This window comes from Gymnoscopelus microlampas, assembly GCF_963454915.1.
Source record: "Gymnoscopelus microlampas genome assembly, chromosome: 9".
Classification (NCBI taxonomy): Eukaryota; Metazoa; Chordata; class Actinopteri; order Myctophiformes; family Myctophidae; genus Gymnoscopelus; species Gymnoscopelus microlampas.
In genome coordinates this window covers 18267095-18291252 of record NC_139946.1, presented here as the reverse complement: position 1 = coordinate 18291252, position 24158 = coordinate 18267095, and the positions used below count along the sequence as shown (strand labels likewise).

At 42.6% G+C, this 24158-nt stretch overlaps 1 protein-coding gene across 4 annotated transcripts in view; it reads left to right on the top strand.

Moving 5' to 3' along the window:
* Positions 1-22131, top strand: part of kdm4b (lysine (K)-specific demethylase 4B) — an 87460-nt gene extending 65329 nt beyond the window's left edge. For 3 of the 4 annotated variants that reach the window (XM_084066583.1, XM_084066585.1, XM_084066582.1), the window contains 13 exons: positions 1402-1525; positions 3246-3406; positions 4172-4364; positions 6854-6930; positions 7316-7371; positions 7852-7960; positions 12232-12414; positions 12970-13386; positions 14671-14754; positions 15247-15423; positions 16633-16752; positions 18691-18783; positions 19223-22131. In XM_084066583.1, coding sequence (XP_083922709.1) covers positions 1402-1525; positions 3246-3406; positions 4172-4364; positions 6854-6930; positions 7316-7371; positions 7852-7960; positions 12232-12414; positions 12970-13386; positions 14671-14754; positions 15247-15423; positions 16633-16752; positions 18691-18783; positions 19223-19792 — 2364 coding nt within the window. In that variant the 3' untranslated portion in view covers positions 19793-22131. The remainder of the gene's footprint in view (positions 1-1401; positions 1526-3245; positions 3407-4171; positions 4365-6853; positions 6931-7315; positions 7372-7851; positions 7961-12231; positions 12415-12969; positions 13387-14670; positions 14755-15246; positions 15424-16632; positions 16753-18690; positions 18784-19222) is intronic. The other variant, XM_084066584.1, reaches the window with a different exon arrangement.
* The last annotated feature ends 2027 nt before the right edge of the window (positions 22132-24158 follow it).

The following is a 24158-nucleotide window of genomic DNA, read 5'->3' as shown; positions in this document are numbered from 1 at the left end:
TAATAGTTGTAGTTTAGGTTGTAGTGTTTATATGATTCTCTGCAATGCATAGTAGTGTGGATGTTAGTTGTACCCCTGCCCTAGCTAGCGTTATCACTAAAAATGATGATGACATGATATACACGTGTGTTTGTTTGGTTGGGAAGCGATGATGATTATGACAGTTATGTTTCAGGGTTACAAGTTATCACAAAGCGTTGCGATATAAATACTTACAGTTGAGACTCGAACACTTGGTATGGCTTCTTTTTTCAAAGCCAGTCTTTCAGCAAAGCCCATTTGGAATTGAGTAAAGTTGGAGAAATCGTCCGTAGTAAAATGATGCGCACATACGTCGATGCGCCTCTTTGGAATCACAGCGGGGACATTACCGTCATAAATGAAATTAATCCACTTGGATCGTGTTTCTTCGTTGCCTTGGAGTCTATGTAAAGATTTGTGTTGATCAACACAGCCAACAACAGAGCAGTAGTAGTATGAATAACCTTTAGAAGCCATTATTATTTTTTAAACGCACTCGAAACAAACAGGAAAGTTATGAGGAAACTGAGAGAGAGGAGAGGCGGGGAGGAGAGGGGAGGAGAGGGGAGTGTCAGAAAGTGGAGAGGGCGTTACAGAAGGGGGAGGGGGCGGATTCCTTCTGAACAGTGACGAGAGAGCATGAGAGCCAATCAAGGATTACTTTTCCGCCTAATTATTCAGAAACCCCCAAACCACAGAAAATCGACTGAATGTTCAAAGTTCAGGTTTTTTGGGGGTAATTGAGGTGTTAAAACCCCAAATAAACCATTGAAAATAAAAAAAGTGAAAATGAATGTCATAGAACCTTTAACAGACGACTTCACACTGGCTCCAAACGTCATACTGGCTCCAAATGAAACCCATTTTATCAGGTCCCGCTAGGACGCGCCTCACTAGCCAGCACACAAGAGGACCCCAAAACAACAGGTTGAGAATTGATTGCATGAAACAATCACCTGTGCATCCAGTCTCAATGTTGGTAAACACATAATTGTTCTATTGGAACTTACACAGAAATAACGAACAATCAATCAATTCATTTCCTACGTCGATGTGGAGATCTGCTTAGGAAATAAGTAGTTCTGGGTGTGTTGGATATACTAATGGTGATTGATTGACTTCTTGTTCTGACATTATTTATGGACCTGTGTTTGTTTGACAGTCATACTTGCCTTGATGAAGACCAGTTGCTGGTCGAAACATGTTGGCTTTTAACATTTCTCCATTGAGCACCTGGTTAAATCTATACTTGGACACCCACAAACCGCTGGGGAGAAGCTTTTTAAATATCCCAGCACGTTAGTGTGATTCTTGGAGAATGTCACTATTGTGTAGTATGAGTTGTGTTTTAATTGTTTGCTCCTGGTTGTGTTGTCACAGTCTTCCTACTCCAAGATGAAGATGAATCCGGCTGTGAAGAAGAGTCGTCGTCACCCCCTCAGTAAACCCCCCATGCGCTCTCCTCTGGCCATCGTCAAACAAGAGGCGGCATCCAGTGACGAAGGTCTGTCTCTCTGTCTGCCTGTCTGTCTGTCTTGTGTTTCTGAATGTCTGTCTGTCTGTCTGTCTGTCTGCCTGCCTGTCTGTCTGTATATCTGTCAACACCCCTGCAGTCAAATCATGCAGTCGTTTTAAGGCTGCAACTACCGATTATATTCTTATTGATTAGTTCCCGATTGGTCCAAAATAGGGATGAATTATTTATCAATTATATTTTTTTATTATAGATTATTATTTGTAATGGATTAAACTAAATTAGTTTGATTAACTGTTGCACCCTTTATGTCAACAACCCCCACAAATGCATGCAGTCTCTCTCTCTCTGTTTGTCTCTCTCTCTCTTTCTGTCTCTTTCTCTGTCTCCGTCTCTCTCTGTCTGTCTATCTGTCTCTCGGAATCCCTGTACATTTATTTTGCAATTGCTCAAACTGTTGTTTTAGAATATCGATCCGGAGTGCGATAGATAAATAAATAAATAAATAAGTCAAAAACAAAACAAAGCAGAAGTAAATCTCTGAGGAGGAAATTAATTCTGGCCCTGAACGAACGGCTTGCCTCTCCCTCCCTCCCTCCCTTCATCTCTGTTCTTTATTTTGTGACGGACGTTTATTGATCCAGGGATCATGACTCCCAATTACCTGCTTTCAAAGTCACTTTGTGTCATAGCGGGGGACAGCTCCCAGGGCCTGTCCTTCAGAACAGGGGACAAGGGGTGTGTGCGTGTGTGTGTGTGTGTGTGTGTGTGTGCTTGCGCATGGATAGCAGGACTGTATGTTTGTGGATTCATGAGTGTCTCTATGGAGCCGTGTGTGTACTTGTCATACTATACTTGTGTGAGGGCCAAATGTCCCCACAAATATAGTAGAATTTGAGAAAAAGACATTGTGAGAGACATGGTTATTTTTATGGTTAAAATATAGTTTTAGAGTTGTGGCTTATACTTAGGAACAGATTCAGGTTGCCCTTAAGGTTAGGATTAGAACTTGAGAGGTTAAGTTTAGGGGGTTAGCTAGGGTTGGAGTTATGGTTTAAAACGTCCAAATCTTTTAAAAATGGCATTCATAAAATTGCCATCCTAAAAGGTTTGTCCTCAGAAATTATAGTACTACAAACGTGCGTGCGTGCTACGTGCGTGCGTGTGTGTTTGTGTGTGTGTTCAGCAGAGACAGTGGGTTCAAACTAAAAGGCCATCCTCCTGCCTCCTTGCCCTGCTCTAATGAACCTGTCTGGAGGATGGCAGCTTGTTGACACTTTACCCACCATGTGTGCCTTCATCATCATCATCATCATCATCCACTCCTAGAGGCTTCTGAACACTAAAGCTAACGCTGAGGCACTGCAAAGTCTCCATTTTTTGCACTGAAAATAGGCTACAAGAAAAAAACATGTCGTAACGCAACACACACAACAAGTGGTGAAACTAGCAATATGTTGTCTTCCAGAAAACCCTAATGATCTCGGATATACCTCAATCTGCAATTTCTTCAACTGGTTGGCTGTATGGCTACCAAAACATCATAATTGTACATATTGTGTCAATAGTTTAGGACACACAGCGCTAGTGTGTGGTGGCTCCTTTCACACTGTTTCACAAATCACAGATTAGGACTTGGCTTAGCAAAAAAAAATCAGTTGTGAAATTTGATTTGGCTTTAATCCATGCTCTCTTCTGAGAGGTTAATTGATGATAGCTCATTTTAAACATTTTTTTTTTGTTTCTCCAGAGCTGACGTCCCCCATGCTACTAGATGGCGAGATAAAGAAGGAAGAAGACTTGTGGCAGAGCCGCTCGCCAAACTTCCTGGCAGAGAAGGCCTTCAATGCGGCCGTGTCGGAGCTGGAGCCGTACTGCGCCATCTGCTGTCTGTTCTGCCCCTACACACAGGTTGGTCACACTGCTATGCAAGGAATGATCGCCAGCACTCACCTTCTGTCCATTCAGGCAGGGGTGTACTGGAGGTGGGGCCCGGTGCACTAGTTCTGAGCTGCACGGGCGCACGTGCGTACCCGTGAGAGTGTCTACCTTGCGTATCGATCAAAAACAACCATTCACACCACTTACCAAAGCTTACAAAAGCTGCCGAGTGTCAACAGCCTGAATTAACATGGGAATCAATGACCCTGGCTGGATGCATATCAATGGTCCATTGTGTGACTTGCTACTGTAGGTGAAGGCATATTATCAGATGTTCTGAAGCAGTCCAAAGAGAAAGTTTGGATAACAGTGGCTGATGGATTCATGAACTAAATTACAGATGTGACGTCTGCAAGGTAAATGCATTTGACAACACTAAAGGTTCCCCATTATGCAGGTAAATAGAAATATGGCTAATATTAATGTACACTGTATAATTCCTGAGAAGAGTCAATAAAATAATAGAGCCAATTGGACTAACTGGTGTGCTGGCAGAAACGGCACGGACAAGCACGCACAATCCACCCTTTTCTAATTAGTAGTAAAAGATGTTGACCTCTAGAACCATACACAGCCTCAAATTCACCATGTCCCTCTGCTGAGAAAATACGAGGTGAAATGGACCTGAAACAGCCCTGTACCACCAACACTAGAGCTTGTAATTGGACAAATATCTCGGTGATTCCCAACATCTCCCAATACTACCATCTGTCAAACGCCTGTTCTCTCCCCCAGCCCCCTAAGGTACCCGATACCAAGCGCGTCCCCACCCCTCGGGCCGGCTGCCACACAAGGCCTCTGGTTCCGGAGATGTGCTTCAGTGCCGGGGCGGCGAACACGGAGCCTCCGCCCTCCAACAGCTTAATCGGAGAGGATGGGACCAGCGTTCTCCTGTCCTGTTCCTCCTGCCATCTGCAGGTCCACGCCAGTGAGTACAAACCAAGCTCTTCTCCTCATTCTAATACTAGCTCCGTTAACTCATTCAGTGTGCCAGTGTGCTCATTCAATAGTGCCAGTGATTTATCATTTTTCGTACCTTTTCAAGTAGTCACAGAATACTTATATCCAGTATGTTTGATCTCCCAAAAGCTGCTAAACACAGAGGTTTTCACTATGCTTCCGCAAAAAGAAAAGAAAATGTCACCGAAGTTACAGCCGTTTCCCCACTCTCCTCTCCTCTCCTCTCCTCTCCTCTCTCCCGGAGGACAGTGAACCATAAACTTTCTGCCTCCTCTGTTTACTGTGTCTTCTGCTCTTGTTAGCTCTCACCAAGATGCTTGACTTTAAGGGCAGAAGGCATCTGTCAAAGAGAAACACAAGAGACCAACAGCTTGTTAGCTTTGTGTGTGTGTGAGTGTGAGTGTGTGTGTGTGTGTGTGTGTGCGTGCGTGCGTGCGTGCGTGCGTGCGTGCGTGCGTGCGTGCGTGCGTGCGTGCGTGCGTGCGTGCGTGCGTGCGTGCGTGCGTGCGTGTGCATACACATGCAAGCAGTTTGTGTGAGAGTGGACATGTCTGTAGTCATTTTATGTTGTTGTCTTTAGTGTGTGTGTTTGCTCCAGAAATCTTTCTGCACTTTCAGCTTTCTCCGTTGGGTGGTGGCTGTGTGCTGACTGCTGGTATTGATAGTTGAGATGTTTCATGTGTGTGGGTTAGGTTTGAGATATCAACCCTGTAAGAGTGCCCTAAAATATTTGTATTTCTCCAAGGTTTTTTCAAGTATATTCTGCACATTTATCTGAACGAATATCTGAATATTTATTGTCCAAATTAGACACATCATGAACCCTAGCATTCCTATTCTGGAACGTTAAGGCGAAAATAGCCAATCTACAAGCTCACAGCGCTTTCACAACGCGACGCAATGTGGCAAAGAGATGTGGTGTAGAAGGAAAAAAGAATCCTGGGGGACACTGGTCAACTAAGTATATCGTCGCTGTTGGGCTGAAACCTCTCATCTCCATATTTTAACTTCTTGTGTTTTTCCGTAAATGAACACCCTATCATCAGCCTCACACAAAAGCATCAATAGTAACAGATCCACAAGCTCAAAATGCGGCGGGAAGCGACGCGTTTTGAGCTTGTTGATCTTCTACTTTTGATACTTTGGAATTTGAATCCTGAAAAGTAAGGTTTCCACCCGACAGAGACGATATATAGAGTTTAAGTGATTAAATAAAATGATACAAATAATATTAATAAACTACAGACATAATATCCAATAAAAACAAATCACGGCTGCAGCAAAATGTGTATCGTGGTGGCAGAGGCCAGGACTGTATAGTACATGTGGTAGTAGCATGTGTCTCGAGAGCCAATCAACACCATCCAAACACTGCAAATTGTCTCACACACACACACACACACACACACACACACACACACACACACACACACACACACACACACACACACACACACACACACACGCATGCATGCACACATAAAATCCGACATTGGTATTAACTGCTTTGTGCAAAGACATGCTCTCAGAAGAAAAGTTGCACATCCATGCTCTCTCTCTCTCTCTCTAACACACACACACACACACACACACACACACACACACACACACACACACACACACACACACACACACACAGACTAGTAGGCCTCCTGGGTTCTTATTAGCCCTAAAGCGGGCCATACAGTGTGGGTTCATTAGTCCTCCAGGGATGAGGGGGTGCAGTCAGTCAGTCAGTCAGTCAGTCAGTCAGTCAGTCTGTCCATGAAGCAAAGCACTACAGTGCTGTCAAACCCAACACTTGTCATTGTTGTCAGCAAGCTAACAGAGAGTCTAGAGCTGCAAGTCATGCTCTCAGACCTGCACAGCTCTCTGACAAATAACATATTAGAGGTGCAGCAGTTAATCCAACTCATCAATTTAACAGATTATAAAGAATAATTTCATAAAGTAGTCATATTAATAATCAATCTGGCTTGTCATTATGGGCAGAAAGGTGTCAAAACATAAAGTAAACATTTCAGGAATAGTGAAAATAGACTATCTACAAGCGCATCCTTCTCTAAATAGCAGATCCCGATCTGCTATTTTTGTGTGATAAAGTATGACATAGGGCTTACCGTAAGTGGTTAATTAATTTGTTAATATATATTTATTATAAAAAAAAAACGTTCCACTCCTTATGCTGCGTTCACACGGGCAGATACAAAGATACAAAGCTACACAGCATATCTGTAGCTTTGTATCTTTGTAGCTGAAGTTGAAAACGGCTCAACTTCTTTGTAGCTGTTGTAGCTGTTTTTGCAGCAGCTTCAAGCGCCTGATGTAGCTTTGTACCATCATGTCACTGGTTTCCATTGAAAAAGAATGGTAGCCTGTATCTTTGTACTGTAGCTGCCAGTGTGACTGCAGCATTAGTGCCTTCCTCTTAGGTTGTGTGTGTGGTGTCTTCCTCAGGTTGTTATGGAGTGAGACCAGACTCTGTGAAAAGCGCGTGGACGTGCTCACGCTGTGAAGCAGCCGCCTGGACACAGGTTAGTTCCACTTCCACCATCACCTAACCATTAGGCCCTAACACACACAATGTCTTGATAACCATGCTTATAGTGTAGCATTTTTCATTTGTTTTAGTTAAAATGTTTTGACTTTTTGTTTTTATAGAGGTTTATGTTCAGTTTTTCACTTATGGAATTAAACAATGCATCCGCTTATGGATTGTACATTTTCACATTAAATTGAGTACTGAAATGAACAATTCCTTGAATCCAAAATCCCAACTACACTCACCCGCTATACCTCCCCACCACTTTTTGTTTTTAAAGCGTGTGTGCTAGTTTTGTAAAAACTACTGTATTTTACAGTCGTTTTGTGCCCCACACAGACTAACATAGTAACTACTGTCCACCATGTTCCCTGTAGGAGTGCTGTCTGTGTAACCTGCGGGGAGGAGCCTTGAAGACCACCGTAGACCACCGGTACGTATAGTGCCACCATTGTCATCATCACTGAGTTTCTAGTTCAGTCAAATGAGATGAGACGAGATAAGATGACACAACATGCCCCAGCATGCCCAAAAGGGACAGGTTGTTCACAGAGCCTAAATACAATAGCATTACATTCTTTCCACCCGACATAGACAAAATAATTTTGTCTCTGTTGGGTGGAAAGAAACCTCTTATGCCCAAAACTGTTACTTTTCAGGATTCAAATTCAAAAGTAACAAAAATGGCAGATCGACAAGCTCGCTGTGGATCTGCTACTTTTGATGCTTCTGTGTGGCGCTGTTGTATGATCAAGTAGGGCATTAATTTACAAAAACACTAAAAGTTAGAATATGGAGATAAGAGGTTTCTTCATTTAAAAAAAAGAAACATTTGTAGGATATTTATGACTTTACCAAAATAGAGACGGCAGGTTGACGGTGCTTAACGGTTGTAACCCTCCCTGTCCACCAGGTGGGTTCATGTGATCTGTGCCATCGCGGTGGCGGAGGCGCGTTTCCTCAACGCCGCGGAGAGAGAGCAGGTTGACGTCAGCGCTGTGCCCGACAAACGCAAGAGTCTGGTGAGTTGGATTTCTTCTAGACTAGTGGTTCTCAACCTTCTCTGGATCAGGGCCCACTTGAAAGTCATGAAAGCGTTCGCACGTTAACACGGCAGCTGATGGGTGGGCAGCATGCATTTTTTTATTTGAATGATCAGTCAATCGATTGGGTTCCGCCTTGGATCGATGGAACTTACGTAATATACTATAAGTTCTTATTTATTGCTCATAGCTCTACGAGCTTGTAGACCTGTAAAAAAAAAAAAAAAAATCTTGAAAATGTGTTTATGTCTTTGATATTGAGTAAAAAAATATATATTTTCAGTGATTCTCATACGTTTTTAATTTCAAGGACCCCCAAAATTATATGTATTTGTCCGGGGACCCCCCCATCTCAAAACGTTGTTCCAGGGACCCCCAGAAGCAAATATTTGAGTTAAAAATGTATTTATATATATATATGCACGCATTTTGTTTAATAAATAGCAGATCTACAAGCTCTTCAGGTTACAAGGATCTACAGGTTGAGAACTACTGCTCTATAATGACCTCTATGAGCCTATTAATTACAATGTTTGTACATTATTGTAACCACATGTCGTCTCTGTCAGGTGAAAACCTCATTATGTCGAAAACTGGTACTTTTCAGGATTCAAATTCAAAAACATCAAAAGTAGCAGATCTGCAAGCTCAAAACACGTGGCTTTGCGCCGCGTATCGCGGTGATGAATCCATCACAGTGCATCTGACTGCGTCTATAAGGAAGCCGGGGCGAGGAGGGTGATGTTTGTCACTGACTGCACATACTCCTATGGGCTGGGGGCAGTACTTGTCAGTGGGGGAATGTTGGAACGGGAGGAAGGATGGAGGCGCTACGTCCTCCTGGTGGGGGCTCCTCACTGGCAGGCGAGCTGTTTAGGGTAAAACAGCAGTGGCAAGCAGTGGGGAGGAATTAAATGGCATAACAACAAAAGGATTTCAAAATAAATGGCTATTCTAAAAACAAAACTATATACCTGGTTAACTGAGGTCCCCCAGGGGGTCTGCACTTGGTCCCCTTCTTTTTTCCATCCACACCAAATCTCTTCACTGAATGTAGGCAATCCACAAGCTCACAACGTGTCACGTTGCATGGGGTTGAACAGGGTATAAGTAGTTAACCAAACAATACTTCATCATACTTGTCCTCCTGCTGCTCTTTTTGCTCTCAATCTAAGCATCTCTGACTGTTCCATCCACACACACACACACACACACACACACATTTCTAGACCAACAGATTTACAACTAGACAATCAATAAAACCAAATGAACTCAAAACACCACATTACGCAAGGACAGCATTCATTTTTACCATATCTCTTTTGGCCACAGGATCAACATATCATGACCTCCCTGCTCTCACCCCCCCCCCCCCCACACACACACACACTTTTCAACGTGTACATCTCTCCATCTCACTCTCTCTCTCTCCGTCTGTCTCTTCTATCTTCCATCCTTCGTTCTGACGGATCGGTGCAGGAAGCAGCCGTGGCCGAGAGGCTCGGCAGCAGGAAGATCGATGACAAATAAAAATTCTTTATTAAAATGCCAATACTTCATTTTCCGCAGCAGCGGCGGGATATGTACAGTACCGCGGCTCTCAATAGGAAGGAACCCCAGCGGCCTCGTATTTCTGCAGTCCAACCAAACCATTAGGATGCACATGTCAGCCTCGTTTGATGTGAGGCTTTCATAACGAGAGCCACGGACAACACAATACACACCATCTACTGCACTGGTTTCCTTGACACCTTTTCATTTCAAGGACCCCCAAATTGATATGTATCTCTCAGCGGACCCCGATCTGAAAATGTTTTGTTCCAGGGACACCCAGAAGAGAAGATTTGTGTTAAAAGAAAAATTCCCCAAATAGCAGATGTACAAGCTTGTGAGCTTGTAGATCTGCTATTTTTGGTGGTTCAAATGATTGTCATGCTATATTAACGACTTTAGCTGGGGACCCCCTGGAACACACTTTGAGAACCAATGTTCTATCAGTGGTTCCCAACAATGGGTTGGGACACATTTTCTATGGGTTGCGAGTAATTCCTCTTTTTCCTATAAATAATGTATTTATTTCTTCCTTAATTTTTTAGCTCTGTACCAAAGGTCAAGTATTGAGGTTTTAAGTGGTCAAATGTCTGAAAATCCACTTTAACATGAATCCAACATATTAGTAGAAATGATCATGTCTAAACAAACAAAAAAAATATTTACACAACACTGATGATAGTGCTGTCAAACAAGTATATGAAGCTATCTATGAAATCTATGAAGAAGTTGAATTTGCAGCATCATGTAGTGGGGGTCCCTGCTTCATGTCTCTCTCAGCTAAGGGGTCCATGGCCTGGAAAACGTTGAAGACCTCTGGTTAAAAGGCAACACTGCAAAACCAAGCGCTGCTTTGATAGATTTTTCACAGAGCAGGTAGAGGGGGAGTTGACATTATTTGTAGATTTGTGATATTGTGCCACGAGGCGCACGACGACACCTCTGAAGTAAGAGCGGAGAAGCGGAGGAGAGAAAGGACAGAGAGACACAGAGAGAGAGCGCTGGAGGGAGCGTTGTGCTCACAGGCGCGGCAAGCGATGGGAAATTGCCTCCTGCCCGTTGGATCAATGCAGTTCATTTACCGGGCTGAGGAATGACACCTGATTATTCAGCCATTCAGCTCAGCACATCTATTATCCCACATTCCCCCTCGCCTCGCAAAAACACCAGCCATCCATCCGAGACGGATGATGGGAGGGAGGGAGGGAGGGAGTGGGTGACAGATAGAGATAGAGAGAGAGAGCCAAGAGCAAAAGGAAAGAAACAAACAAACACCCAGAAGACATAACATAACAGAAAGTATGAGAAGAGCTCCACGAGTTGGAGAGAAGAGACAAGAAATGCTGAATTAGAGAGAGGATGAGATTTAATGTAGTAAATGTGAACATGTGTTGTAATCGGAATCAACTTTACCAAGTTGTCTGCGGCAAGGTTATCATAGTTTTGCATTTTTCATTTGTTTTTTTATTTGAGTTTCATTTTGAAATTTTGATTTCAATTCCAGTTCAGTTTTGATTGTTTTTTAAAAGCTGGTTTGCAAAGGCTAAGTACTATTTTGGTTTTTGATTAGTTTTATTATTGTAATCCCATATTACAATAAAAGAGATTCAACAAACTCAGAAAAAATTGCAACAGCTACTTTAGCACAAGGTACAGTGACATAAAACTATGAACTCAGGACCACAAGCTTCTCCATGCACATGCAAAGCAACACAACTACTGTAAGTAACTCAACGTATGCAGCCCTTAAACACACGTAGCCTAGCGTCCCTATTCTTGGTACGTCAAAATAGGTGAACATTTGGTGAAAATAGCCGATCTACAAGCTCACAACGTGTAGCACCACAAGTCACAACACGTTGTAAGCTTGTAGATCGGCTATTCTTTTAATATCAAAATATATATATATTGTGTATGTATATATATATATAGAGAGAGAGGGAATATATATTTTGGAAAATGTCGAAAAGTTTGGACATGCCCAAACAAGGGAAGCCAGGGTGAAAGTGTTTCAGGGCGAGCGTTGCAGAGCAGTCACGGACGCTTACGATGACTGAGAGATGAAAGAGAGACTTGGAAAGTCACGCCATGACGGATCAGGCAGCCGCTATCAGCAAATGAAGTTTCTCTTCAAGCAAATATTGACTTTTTTGCCTTAGCGCTTGAGAAGGATATCTTTGCCAATGTGTTCACTGTTGGTGACTGCAGTAAACTCACCTCCTCGCACGGCGTCCATTCTGATGTTAATGAAGGAATACAGACTTCAGTTGAAGTACCAGACCGAGCGAGAGAGATGAGAGGAACATATTAGACTGCCAATCCTTCCACTGTGTGCGCTTCATAACAATGTTTGATTGAGGAACCTAGTTTGAGTTGTGGTTTTCTATGATTACTTTATCATCATACAGTGTCACACGAAAGCATCGAAAGTAGCAGATCCAAAAGCTTGAGCTTGTGGATCTGCTACTTTAGCTAGTTTTGAATTTGAATCCTGAAAAGTAACATTTTTGGACAAATGAGGTTTCCACCCGACAGATGATATTTGACATGTTTCTCATAACCAAATTGGTTCGATTTCCACATGTTCTCGCAGTAGAACGTAAACGTGGGTTCAAATCGGTGAAGTCACGCTTTCAAAATAAGATATATTCCAAAACTAACTATCCTTTTTGTGTGTGTGTGTGTGTGTTTTGCTGTAGAAATGCGTGTACTGCTACACCACTGCCAAGCCAAACCAGGGAGCGTGCATCCAGTGTTCACTGGAAAACTGCTCCACCTCTTTCCACGTCACCTGCGCCAACATCGCCCGGGTGGTCATGAAGCCTGCCGATTGGCCCTACGTGGTGTCAGTCACCTGCCACAAACACAAGAACACACAGAAGGTGAGCTGCTTTCATTAAGTGTTCCTGGACATTGTACCCATGATCAGCAATCATTTCATTCATTTAATTTCAAGGTGCTTTAAGTGATTTTTTTTTTGTAGGTAGTTTTTTTTAAATAACAAATATTATTCTGATACTAATCATTGCTATAGAGTGTTTGTTCTGTAACAGTGGTCTCCCTCTCTCTCCAGCTCTTTACTAATCCGAAAATACATTTTCAGGTGGGTTGCCAAATTCAGCCCATCAGATTCAATTTGATAATGTTCCAGTTCCAAATGTGTCTTTACTTCTTTGTGTCATCACTTCCTATTTCACTTGTTTATCCTGTCCTCTCTCTTAGTATCCCAACCTAAAAAAAAAAAAGTTCTGTTTACTTGACGAGGTGGAGAGACAAGACCCCTGTTCCTAAACAAACATTCTATTGCGATGATTACTCTCAGAATATAGAGCTATTTAACACTATTATTATTACTATTTTAATAACAACAAAAATCACTTGCTCCACTTTCATTTCATTTGTGTTCATATGATTTCATTTGATTTCATTTTTATTAGGACTGTATAGACGACCAACAAACAGCACCACCTCAAAGGAATATCATGACACCTCCGAGTATCATGACACCTCAAAGATATATCATGAAACCTCCAACGAGTATCATGACACCTCAAAGGAGTAAAATGATACATCCAGCGAGTAACATGGCACCTCAAAGGAGTAAAATGATACATCCAAAGAGTATCATGTCACCTCCAGCGAGTAACATGGCACATCAAAGGAGTAAAATGATATATCCAAAGAGTATCATGACACCTCCAGCGAGTAACATGACACCTGAAAGGAATATCATGACACCTCCAGCGAGTAACATGACACCTCAAAGGAGTAAAGTGACTCCTCAAAAGAGTACCAAGACAAAAACTCCTAGAGGGAGTGGCTCCAGTGGTGGAGCAGCCCCAGTGGCCCCAGCGGTAAGAGCACATACCACATGAATGACTATTAGTCCTTCCTGCCTCCCAGGACAGGGTTCCAATCTCACCCGAGGCTCTTTGCTGCTTATCGTTGCTGTCGGGCAGAAACCTCTTATCTCCATATTCTAACTTGTTGTGTTTTTTCGTAAATGAACCCCCTACTTGATCATACTACAGCGTCACACAAAAGCATCAAAAGTGTCCGATCCAAAAGCTCGAAAAGCGGTCCGTTTTGAGCTTGTAGATCTGCTACTTTTGTTTTGGACATATGAGGTTTCCACCCGACCGACGATATTATCCCCGCTCTCTCCTTCTCTTCCCTCTCCTGTCTCTCTCTCTCTATTGGAAATAAATCAACAAATGCTGAACAAAAACAAAAACAAAAAAGGAGGAGCACGAATTGACACAAACAGAAATGAACAAATATAGAAAGAAACAAGATAAACCTACTAGTCCCCATGCCCATGTTTCACACTCCCTCAGCGCACAATCCGCCCAGCACCCCACCCCATGAGATATCTGTTGTCAGACAGTGGAGGTGTGCACACAGATTAGTATAGATGATATAGTGGGTAGAGTCCTTTATCAATCCAAAACTTTGAACTCAATCATAATTCTTTTACTTTTTACTGTGTGCCGTGTTCAGTGCACTCAGCGTGGTTGAAATAGCAGCTTAATGAGTGTATAACTTTCTGCGGAGGCACTCATAAGTCTACACACCCCTGCTCCTCAGGCGTGTCCGTGCCGTGCATGCTCAGCAAATCTCCCCCATGAGCAAATAAATATTACGAATAAACAGATAAAATAAACTGCAGGTACAAGAGCCTATTAGATATTACTGTTGACAGGGCATTTCCAAAAGGGTCCCGTTTTCACATCTACATGTCGGGGCGTTTAGCTGACATGGTTTCCTCTCCAGAACAATGCAGCAGAAGCCTGTAACAGGCCTGCAGTCAGCATCTTCCTATAGCGTAGGTCAGCAGCTCACCTGGCCGCTGATGGGTATGTCAGTTGCCATGGGGATTGAACCTGTGACCTTTGAGTTACAGGACTGACAGTGTGGGCCCTACTTTGCGCCCAAGTTGCGCTACCCACTATTTTGGGAGTTGCTATCTTGCGACACCAGCCTTATCCCTAAAACACCTGCGCTACCCGTTACATTATGCAAGGTGTGGTTTTGTCGTAGTGCCATCATAGTGCCAAAATAACCATATTTTTTGCTCACTTCCTGCACTTTCATTTCGTTTGAGTTGATATGATTTAATTTGATTTCATTTTTATTAGGACTCTATAAACAACAAACAAACAACAAAACCTCAAAGGAGTAAAACTCCTAAAAAAGTTCGAGCAGCCCCAGTGGCCCCAGCGGTAAGAGAACGTACCACATGTCATTCCTGCTGCCGGCACGGATTATTCCATTATTATCAGTAGTTTTTTGTTCAAAACTTTTCTGAAATTAGATTTATGAAATATTATTTAATCCATTTAGACCTGGAACACCTTTTCTGAAATTAGATTTATGAAATATTATTTAACCCATTTAGACCTTGAACACCTATACATTATTTACCTTTCAAGCCGGGAACACCTCTGTGTGTAGTTGCTATATACAGTATATAGCAACATCATTTATTTTACATTTTTTGAATAAATATTGGAAGTTTTTCAGAACATTTAAGGGATTTAGAAGGCGTTTTTAGAATCGGCCTCAGGTCTAAATAATACATTTAACTAAGGTAAAGTTTTTGTTTATGTTTTGATATTTTCCCATGGAGCACCTGTAATATTGCCACTCGTGGACCACTTGTTGAGAAACGGTGCGAGTTGATCTAAACCTCTCTCTCTCTCTCGTCCCTCTAGCCGCGGTTGGCTCTCAAGCCCCCCAAAGAGCCCACTCTGGGTCAAAATGTGATTGGTCGATGGTCGAACGGTTGGTTCTACCACTGCATCATCATCGGCGTAGCAACTCAGACTTTCTACGAGGTCAACTTCGACGATGGCTCCTACATCGACAACCTCCATCCTGAAAATGTCGTGGTGAGTCATCACACGTCCACAAAAGATCATGCATGTGTTTCAATCAATCATTCAACTTTATCGTCACAACACAGTTGCAGGTAAAAGTGAGCTCAAACTCTTTTTTATGCAGGCTTTCACGTTTGCAGTTCAAGGAGTAAAAAGAGAATGAAAAGTAAAGAATAGAAAATAAAAAGAGCACAAAAAGCCTGAAAATAGCAGCATGTAAAAAATCTGTATCATGTAATTTAAAGAGGTCCGAAATCACATGTAGTGCATTCAATAAAGTGCATGTCAGTGTCAAGTAGCTTCGAAGTCCTAAAGGAAGACATAATAAAAACATAATATATGTGCATCAGTATAATGCACGGGCGACAGGCTTAGGTTTTGTTCAGCAGGCTGACAGTTGCTAAATAAAAACTCTGACAGTCATTCTCAAAACCCTTTTTTACAGACTTATTTCTTGCATACACTCCGAATGGCTTTGAGATGGCCTATTGTAGACATGTATAAACATAATACTACAGCTGTACCCAGACACTGTTAATCACATGGACCCTAGTGTCACTATTCTGTGCTGAACATTAGGCGAAATTAGCTTATCTATAAGCTCAAAGTGCCAACTTGTGAGCTTGTCGAACTGCTATTTTCCGCAAAGAGATTTGGTTTGGAGGTGAAAAAATGTATAGGGATTAAGTGGTTAAATGTTATTGTTGACAGTTGTACTTGGTGGTAATGTTCAACTTTTATTTGGATTACAGAATAAAACCTCATGAGAAAGTTTGATACATGTTTTGAATATATCACCACCACACCCCACGCGTTATATTATAGTACATATATTATCACCAAAGGTGTGACGTGTTAATAGGCTATTTAAAATGCCGGGGGTGTAGAGGGAGTCCTTATGTGCTGTGAAGCTTTCATCAGTTCAGGGTGATGAGGGCTTGAACAATTTGACATGACACACATGAGGGCTTTGCAGACAGTGTCGGGCAGAAACCTCTTATACCCACATTTGAACTTTTTGTGGTGTTTCGTAAATGAATGCCCTACTTGATCATACTATTGCGTCACCCAAAAGTAGCAGATCTGTAAGCTCGAAACGCGCCGCTTCACGCCGCGTTCCACAAAATGTTCTCTCTTAACTCCCTCTGTGCTGTCTCTCGGTGTCTCTTGGTCTCTCTCTATCTCTCTCTCTCCCCTCCCCCCCCCCCCCCCCCCCCCCAGAGCCATGACTGTCTTCACGAAGGCCCTCCAGCGGTGGGGGAGTTGATAGTGGTTCACACACACGAGGGAAAGGTTCTCAACGCCTCCTTCATTAAGAAGCATGTGCATCAGCTCTACCAGGTGAGGAGAACACTGCAGGCTGCTACATTACACACACACACACTCACAGTCACACACACACACACACACACACACACACACACACACACACACACACACACACACACACCGAGTGAAGCATTACATTGTGATGAAGGTGCCATTGTTTTCAATTGATGTGACCCTGCCAAAGAACAGACACCCTGACACACATAAGCCACTTTCTCATTATGAACACTGGAAAATGTCTGGGGAATCAGGTCGGACATTGTCCGGTGTTGGCTGTTCACACATAAATACTCAGTTTGATAAGGTCAGGGGCGGGGTCTGGGTAGTAGACGCATGAACTACTCCCACTAAAGTATAACACAGGCACAGCCTGAGGGAGATGCACAGATCAAATGCAATCTTTTTTTATTTCCTTCCACAGAACATGACAGAATGGCAGATACATTGAATTGCTCTCCCATTGATGCACCCATGCAAAACACAAACTAAACATCTTTCCTACCATAGTAGGCCTAATGTAGGTAACGAGCTACAACGTACTTATAATCAAAACAAGCCGTCCTCCTCTGAGCTGGAAGAATAACTGTCCAAATTTAACTCGGAGAACATTGGTCTCTATATACAGCCAAGTGCGCAGTGCAGAGGCAAGCATCAGTTGTAGCTCGTTGTCTACAATTAGGCTACTGCAGTAGTAAAGAGACGTTTATCTTCGATGGGTGTATATTTCCAATTCTAACGGTAATAAAAAAGCAGAATAATTCAACTGGTTTTCAGTTCTCTCTCTCTCCAAACACCTCGGGAGGTGGGGAGGCTCCACCCGTCCACAATATAAGCGACATCAACAATTCCATGTGCTGAATGTAAATTCACCGGACAATCACAGCGTCCATTCACACACAGAGCGGTTTGAGCTAAATCGGACATTACCCGGACTTAACTCATGGCCAGCATAAAGTCTGTTTCATGTCTGATACTTCTGAGCTGGAATGTTGCGTTCATACATACAGCCCCTCCGTCTAAAGTCTGGAAAGCTTCCATAATACAGTGCATGTCTGAAAGTGTCTATACACACACGCACACACGCACTCACAAGCTAATGAAGTTCAGCATGCTTGTTAATCTCAAACAGGTTCCTGTTGTCAGTTTTGTCAACACCTCTGTGAGAAAGAGAGCCAACACACACACACACACACACACACACACACACACACACACACACACACACACACACACACACACACACACACACACACACACACACACACACACACACACACACACACACACACACAGAATGAGCATCGCATCCATCCATATTTTGATCACTTTGTTCAATAGCACAGCACTCTCAACAGCTCAGAGATAGCTGGTTTTGTCTGGTGGTAACTGGAGCAGTGAAAACCATCTTTATTTGTTGTGCTGTCTGTGTTAACATCTCACAGCCCCGCAGGGGGAAAACTTCACTTTCCAGCGGCTTGTTTTGCCAACAACTTTGCTTTTCAAAAAAGTATTGTGTGCTCTCTCTTTCCTCCCTCACGGCTTCGCTTCTCTTTCTATTCTGTTCCCTACCGATCTGTCTGTCCCCAGCCAGGGGGTCTGTCTGTCTGTCTCATCTGTTTCGTCTGTATGTCCGTCCGTCTGTCTGTCTGTGTGAGGCAGTGCACAGCCTCCTGTTAGTGTAGAGAGCAATGGTTCTCAAAGTGGGATCCAGAAACCCTCTGGGTTCCCTGAGGGTTCCAAATGGAACCAGGTCCATTTGGCCAGGTTCATTTGTTTCCATTTGTACACTCAGAGTTATAGGCGTCCTTGAAATTAAAACGTTTGAGAACCATTGGCAGCTTTAGATAAATGCTACTCATGTTATTTAGACAGATGCTAGGTTTTATTTGGGTAGATGTCAGGTTGGCAGTGCCTTTGATTTGAGCTTCCTCTTGGTGATGCTGTCCTCAGGTGGAGTTCCAGGACCAGACTCAGTCTCTGCTGAAACCCACAGAGATCTTCATGTTGGACCAAGAGCTGCCCAAGAGAGTCCGCTCACGCCTGGTGAGTAGTACTGGAAAACATCATCAGAGTCCACCAGTGTGTGCTTTAAGAAGAGATGTAATAGATGCCACGCAGTTGACCAGTTTGAAGTTCAGTGTCACAGCATGACAAGTGGATATTTGGTGTGGAATGGCTAAGTATCCAAAGGGCTACAATGAAAAAGGTTGGTACAGAAGACCTCTGGGAAGGCCAGCACTCGCCTCGTTGTGATGGCTACATCAGTGTTTTTCAAAGTGGGGCCCAGAGTTTCCTTTTTTCCCCCCTCATTTACATTATTATTATTATATATATTTTTGAATATATGTTTTTACATTTTCAAAAATGAAAATATTGCAAATCTGGCTCAACTTTTTGGGGGTCCTTGCCATGGAAAGGTATGGGAATCCTTGAGCTCGATTGAAAGAGAGGATAAACAGCCTGTATGTTTGTGTTCTTTCAGGCCATCCAAGGAAGCACAGTGCAACCAGTGGCCTCAGACGATGAAGCCCAGGCAGCCAAGCGCCCTCGTATGCCGTCCATCTCTGACCTGCCAACCACGCCTGCAGGCCACCCGATGACCACGCTACCCCAGTCTACCTGCATCCAATCCTCAGCACCACAAGGACATAGTGTTACAGCCCCACCCTTCCTGACCCAAGCACCGCCCCTGTTCCCAGCTAACCCTGCCCCTGTCGCCACAATGGACTTCCCAGCTCATCCCACTTCTGACACCACAATGGACATCACCCCAAATGGATGCTCCCAGATGGATGGCGCCGTCAACCACATGGCCACCGCAGGCTGCCTCACGGACGCTTTAACAGACCACGCCCTGGCTTCAGACCCCTCTCTAGCGCTGGCGGCAGCTCTGCTCGAATCCCCGTTGAACTCTGACCCCATCCTGAGTGTCCCCATGCCCCTTGGGCCCATGCCCGACGGCTACACGCCCAGCAGCGGCTTCGTCTCCTACATGGAGACCCTCCTCAACTCACATTTCCCTCAGGACAACGCCCCCGGGCCCATGTATTAAGTAATACCCCCCCCGTCTGTCCGTCCTACTGGCTCGGCAGGAGATAAGCTAAGAGAAAGTTAAGCTAATGGATGCTATGCTAACAGGCGGAACCCCCCACCAAGATCTCAGAAGCCCGAATGTATGCTTTGTTGTACCGCAATGCATTGTGAGCTTGTAGGTCGGAAATCCCCCCCCCCCCCCCCCCCCACACCCCTCGGAGAAGAGAATCCACACAGACACAATAACGCACTCCTTTTCATGCATGTGTTTTTTTCTCCTGTTTTTCTATTTCTTCTTATTCATGTTTTTGCTGTGGGAGTGAATTTAATTCTTATTTTGAAAAAGCCTGCTTACAAGAAGCAACGGCAGCTACAAAGGCGGGGCTTGGTGTTGTTTATAATTTTTGTATTTGTTTTATTTAAATTTTGAATTTTTAGTTTTGTAAAACTGCTGTGTGTTTTTCTCCTCCATCCGAGTACAAAACTACAAACACGTACCGTCTCTCTGGTGTCAACATCATACCTCTCAGTACAATATAATAATGAAACACTTCGATTTTTGTTTTTTTCATAGGATATCAGCTCCCCACACCCCGCCGCTGTGTATCAACGTGTTTGTGTTTTGATCAAATAAACCAGCAAACAAATCTCTATTTTTTAATCGAGCCTGTTAGAAAAGCTCAATGAAAAAAATAAAATAAAGTTTGGACAAATGTAAGAAACTGTGGGCGTCCTGTACAGTACGTAATCTTTTTCTTTTGTCTTTTTTTTTCATCCTGATGTTTTATCATAGGAATGCGAGAGGTAAATGAATGACGCTTTATGTTATATAATGTATTGAAGGGGTGGGAGGGGGAATTCAGTATTTAAATGTGGTAGTCACATATTTACATAAACTATTTGTAATAATGAAAACAAAATGGAGAAAAGAAAAAAAACATTGTTGAATGCAAAGAAATTGTTAGTACACTTTGACTGTAACCTTGTCTGCAGATGCATTGGAGTTTTTTCCGTGAAGAGGTGTCACATTAGTTATGATTGTGACCTTTATGTATTGATGTAAAAACGCAAAAAATTGTCATTTTTGAGGACTCCGCTTTTTCACCCATCCAGAGTTTTCTGGATCTGAGGCCCGTTATATACCTTGAATACCAAACACCAATGGTTACAGGAGACACCGCACCGACATGTTGGCAAAATGCAATGTTTGTAATGGTTTTTCATACCACTAACAAGCTATTCCCACCCTTTTTTTCTGGATCCCGGCACATATCAAAGTGTCAAAAGTGTTCACAGCATTTAATACAAATGTGATATTATCATTCAAATCGTTCACGTTTTGCTAATTATTTGTTGGGCCGTCTTGCAATTTCCACACGACTCACCAGTGGGGCCCCGGCCCACAGATTGGGAGTCACTGCACTCAACCCGTAGTGGCTGAGTATGATTTGGTGTTTTAAAGCTTAATTTATACTTAATATATGCGCTGTGGTGCTTGCCAATAGCTTGGAAATCAGTCGCCACCTTTGTACTAAAACTGTATAAATTAGGCTTTAAAAAAAACTTCCTTTTGACAGTAACTTTGAAAATCCCTTTCCGTTGTGCATAAATTGTATGAAGTTTTGTCGGGGAAGAAGAGGGAATAATTAATGTTACATTTGACATTTTGTTGACATTTTGCCAATGTAGCGTCCCTCCTCATAACCATCGGCTGCAAAAACCTTGGTGGCGGGTGTCCGTTGTTTTTGTAGCATAAATAAGAATATTCTATGTAGAAATCAGTGTTGTATACGCTATTATTCATATTCATTTTCTATTGTACACTTTTATGTTATTTTGTGAATTAATTAACTTCATAAGGTGGCCAAGGAATTGTGTAACTGCATAAAAGTTATGACACTTATTTGTTTTTGCAGATTTTCAGAGGCATAATTAATTTCTACTCCAACAAACTCCATTTGTTTTTCTTTTTCAATGCGTTGGCCTTTTTATGAGACAGATCGGTGCTATAGCCAGATATACCAGACTACTGAAGGACTGTGTCCCTACACTTACATTGTAAATACCGCAGGCCACGCATATACATCAATGAGGTTGCTTAATGTCATACTAATAGCCGTGTCTCTCATATATATATATATATGTATACATATATGTATGTGTATATATATATGTGTGTGTGTGTGTATATATATATATACGTATATATGTATATGTATATATATATATGTGTCTTGTCTTTTTTTATTTTTTTTGTTGCCTCAAGTGAAATGTTGGAACATGTAAATGTTCCTGTATCAAAACCACCGGTGAAGAGAATTTTATTTCATAGGAATTAAACTGCATTACAATCCACAACAGTTCTCTGGTCTGAGTTGCTTCTCTGTGGTGACCTGAAGCAGACACAGGAACATTGAAGAAGCTGCGGGAGGGGGGTTATGAAAGACATTTTTGCATTGGTGGCTGTCCCTATGGGCAGAAGTGAAAGCACTTTTGGAGGTGCACTCTATAGGCCCCTAAACCCAATTAGACCGGGAACCCCTATACGTAACTATACCTTTCACGCTTTTGGGGTTGTTGTTGCTATGTACAGTATATAGCAACATACATTTGTTGTAATCTTTTAATAATTATTTGAAGTTTTTCTGAAAACTTGGGTCAAGATTTAGTCACTTTTGGCTCTGTGTTGTGATCCAAATTTGGGGTAGATCGGACACTGTTAAATAATTTTGTAAAATGTTCTCCTCCCGCAAACTTTGGAAGGCAATCATATATAGCCAATCGGAATGGAACATTTTGATTGCATGACCTATGGTTCAAAGGTTCTAGGCCACCTCTCGGGTGGAGGAGGACTGGACGTTCTTTGACAGCTACCATAGAATGTGCATGCGAAGTTTAACACCGATCAGTCCAACGGTGTCCGTCATTAGCTGTACACAGACTAGACAGTAGCGAAAACAATCTCCACCTCCCAGCCTATCGGCCTGGCGGAGATGATAAACTGTATGTGCGAGTGTGTGTGATTGCATGAGTGTGAAGCAGTGAAGTGATGGAGGAGTGTCCTCAGTCGACCTACTAGTATAATTAAGTGCCAAGAAAAAGAGTTTGCCCCTCCTATGTGTTTGCTCTCCCCCCTCCCCCTCTCCTCGCAGGTGTCCTCGGGTTTGACATTGCTGTAATGGAGCGATCCAGGCCAACAGAGGGCAGTAATAATAATATTACTTATATTAATATTACTGCCTCTCCACCCCACCCACCGCACACTACGCTTACGCTACAAGAATTCCAGAGATGCTTTTCCTTTTAGAAGACTAACAGCTTCCTGTTGTCCATACTGGAGGATGAGATGGGTACGTACTGTAGTGCAGTGTAGTGATTCTCAAAGTGGGGTCCATACACGCTTATAGGGTGTCACTTCGTGCCACGATATGAGATTGTACATCTGCTATTTATTTTTTTAAAGTTTTTTTTTAAATTTGTGCAAATTGTTAATGTTTTAAAGCGAACTCAAATCTTTGCTTCTGGATGTCCTTGGCATAAAATATTTTTCAGATGTGGGGTCCGCAGCCAAATACATAATTTGGGAGGTCCTTGACATGAAAAGGTTTGAGAAACACTGGTTTATGTGATGCTGACTTGTGAGTGTTATGCTTGGATCCAGCAGCTGAATCGGGGAGAAAAAGTTTAGTTTGAAAAGAAGAACCAGGAGCTCCGTGGGGTGTAGTGGGAGAGTTGCTATTAGCCTGGCGATCCACGCGGTTCTAATTATAATGGTCTAACCACCGCTGTGCAACGAGCCCGGCAGCAAAATGGAAGGAAAAAAAACAAAAAACCTTGCAGATATTTCAGTGTTCTGTGTGAGCGAGGCATCGCTGCTAAATTGTCGCTGTCGGGCAGAAACCTTGTATCCATATTTTTCAACTTTTTATGCGTTTTATTTGTGTGAATTAATGCCTTGCTTCGTTGTACGCAGTGTCACAAAAAAGTAGCAAAAATGTCCGATATACAAAGCTCACAACGCATTGTGAGTTTGTAGATCGGCTATTTTTTTTAAATAAGTGGAAGTGGTTAGGCTAAGTGTGGGTTTTATAAATATTGAACCAGTGTTAAGTATTTGACGACCTTGCAGGCTTATGCAAAGGTTAAAATGTAATTTAGACAGCATGTTATTTAGACAGATGCCAGGTACATTTGTTGACCTGGCATCCTAGAGATTGTATAGTTTCAATGTACAGATTATCACTTTTTTAAATTATACTGTTTAGACTGATGATAGGTTCTTGCGGTTTACCTATGATCCTAGATTTACAGTATATCTCTATGCATGTGATGTATTACCTTGTCCTTGTATTTACCTTACTTACTGTAAGTCGCTGTGGATGTAG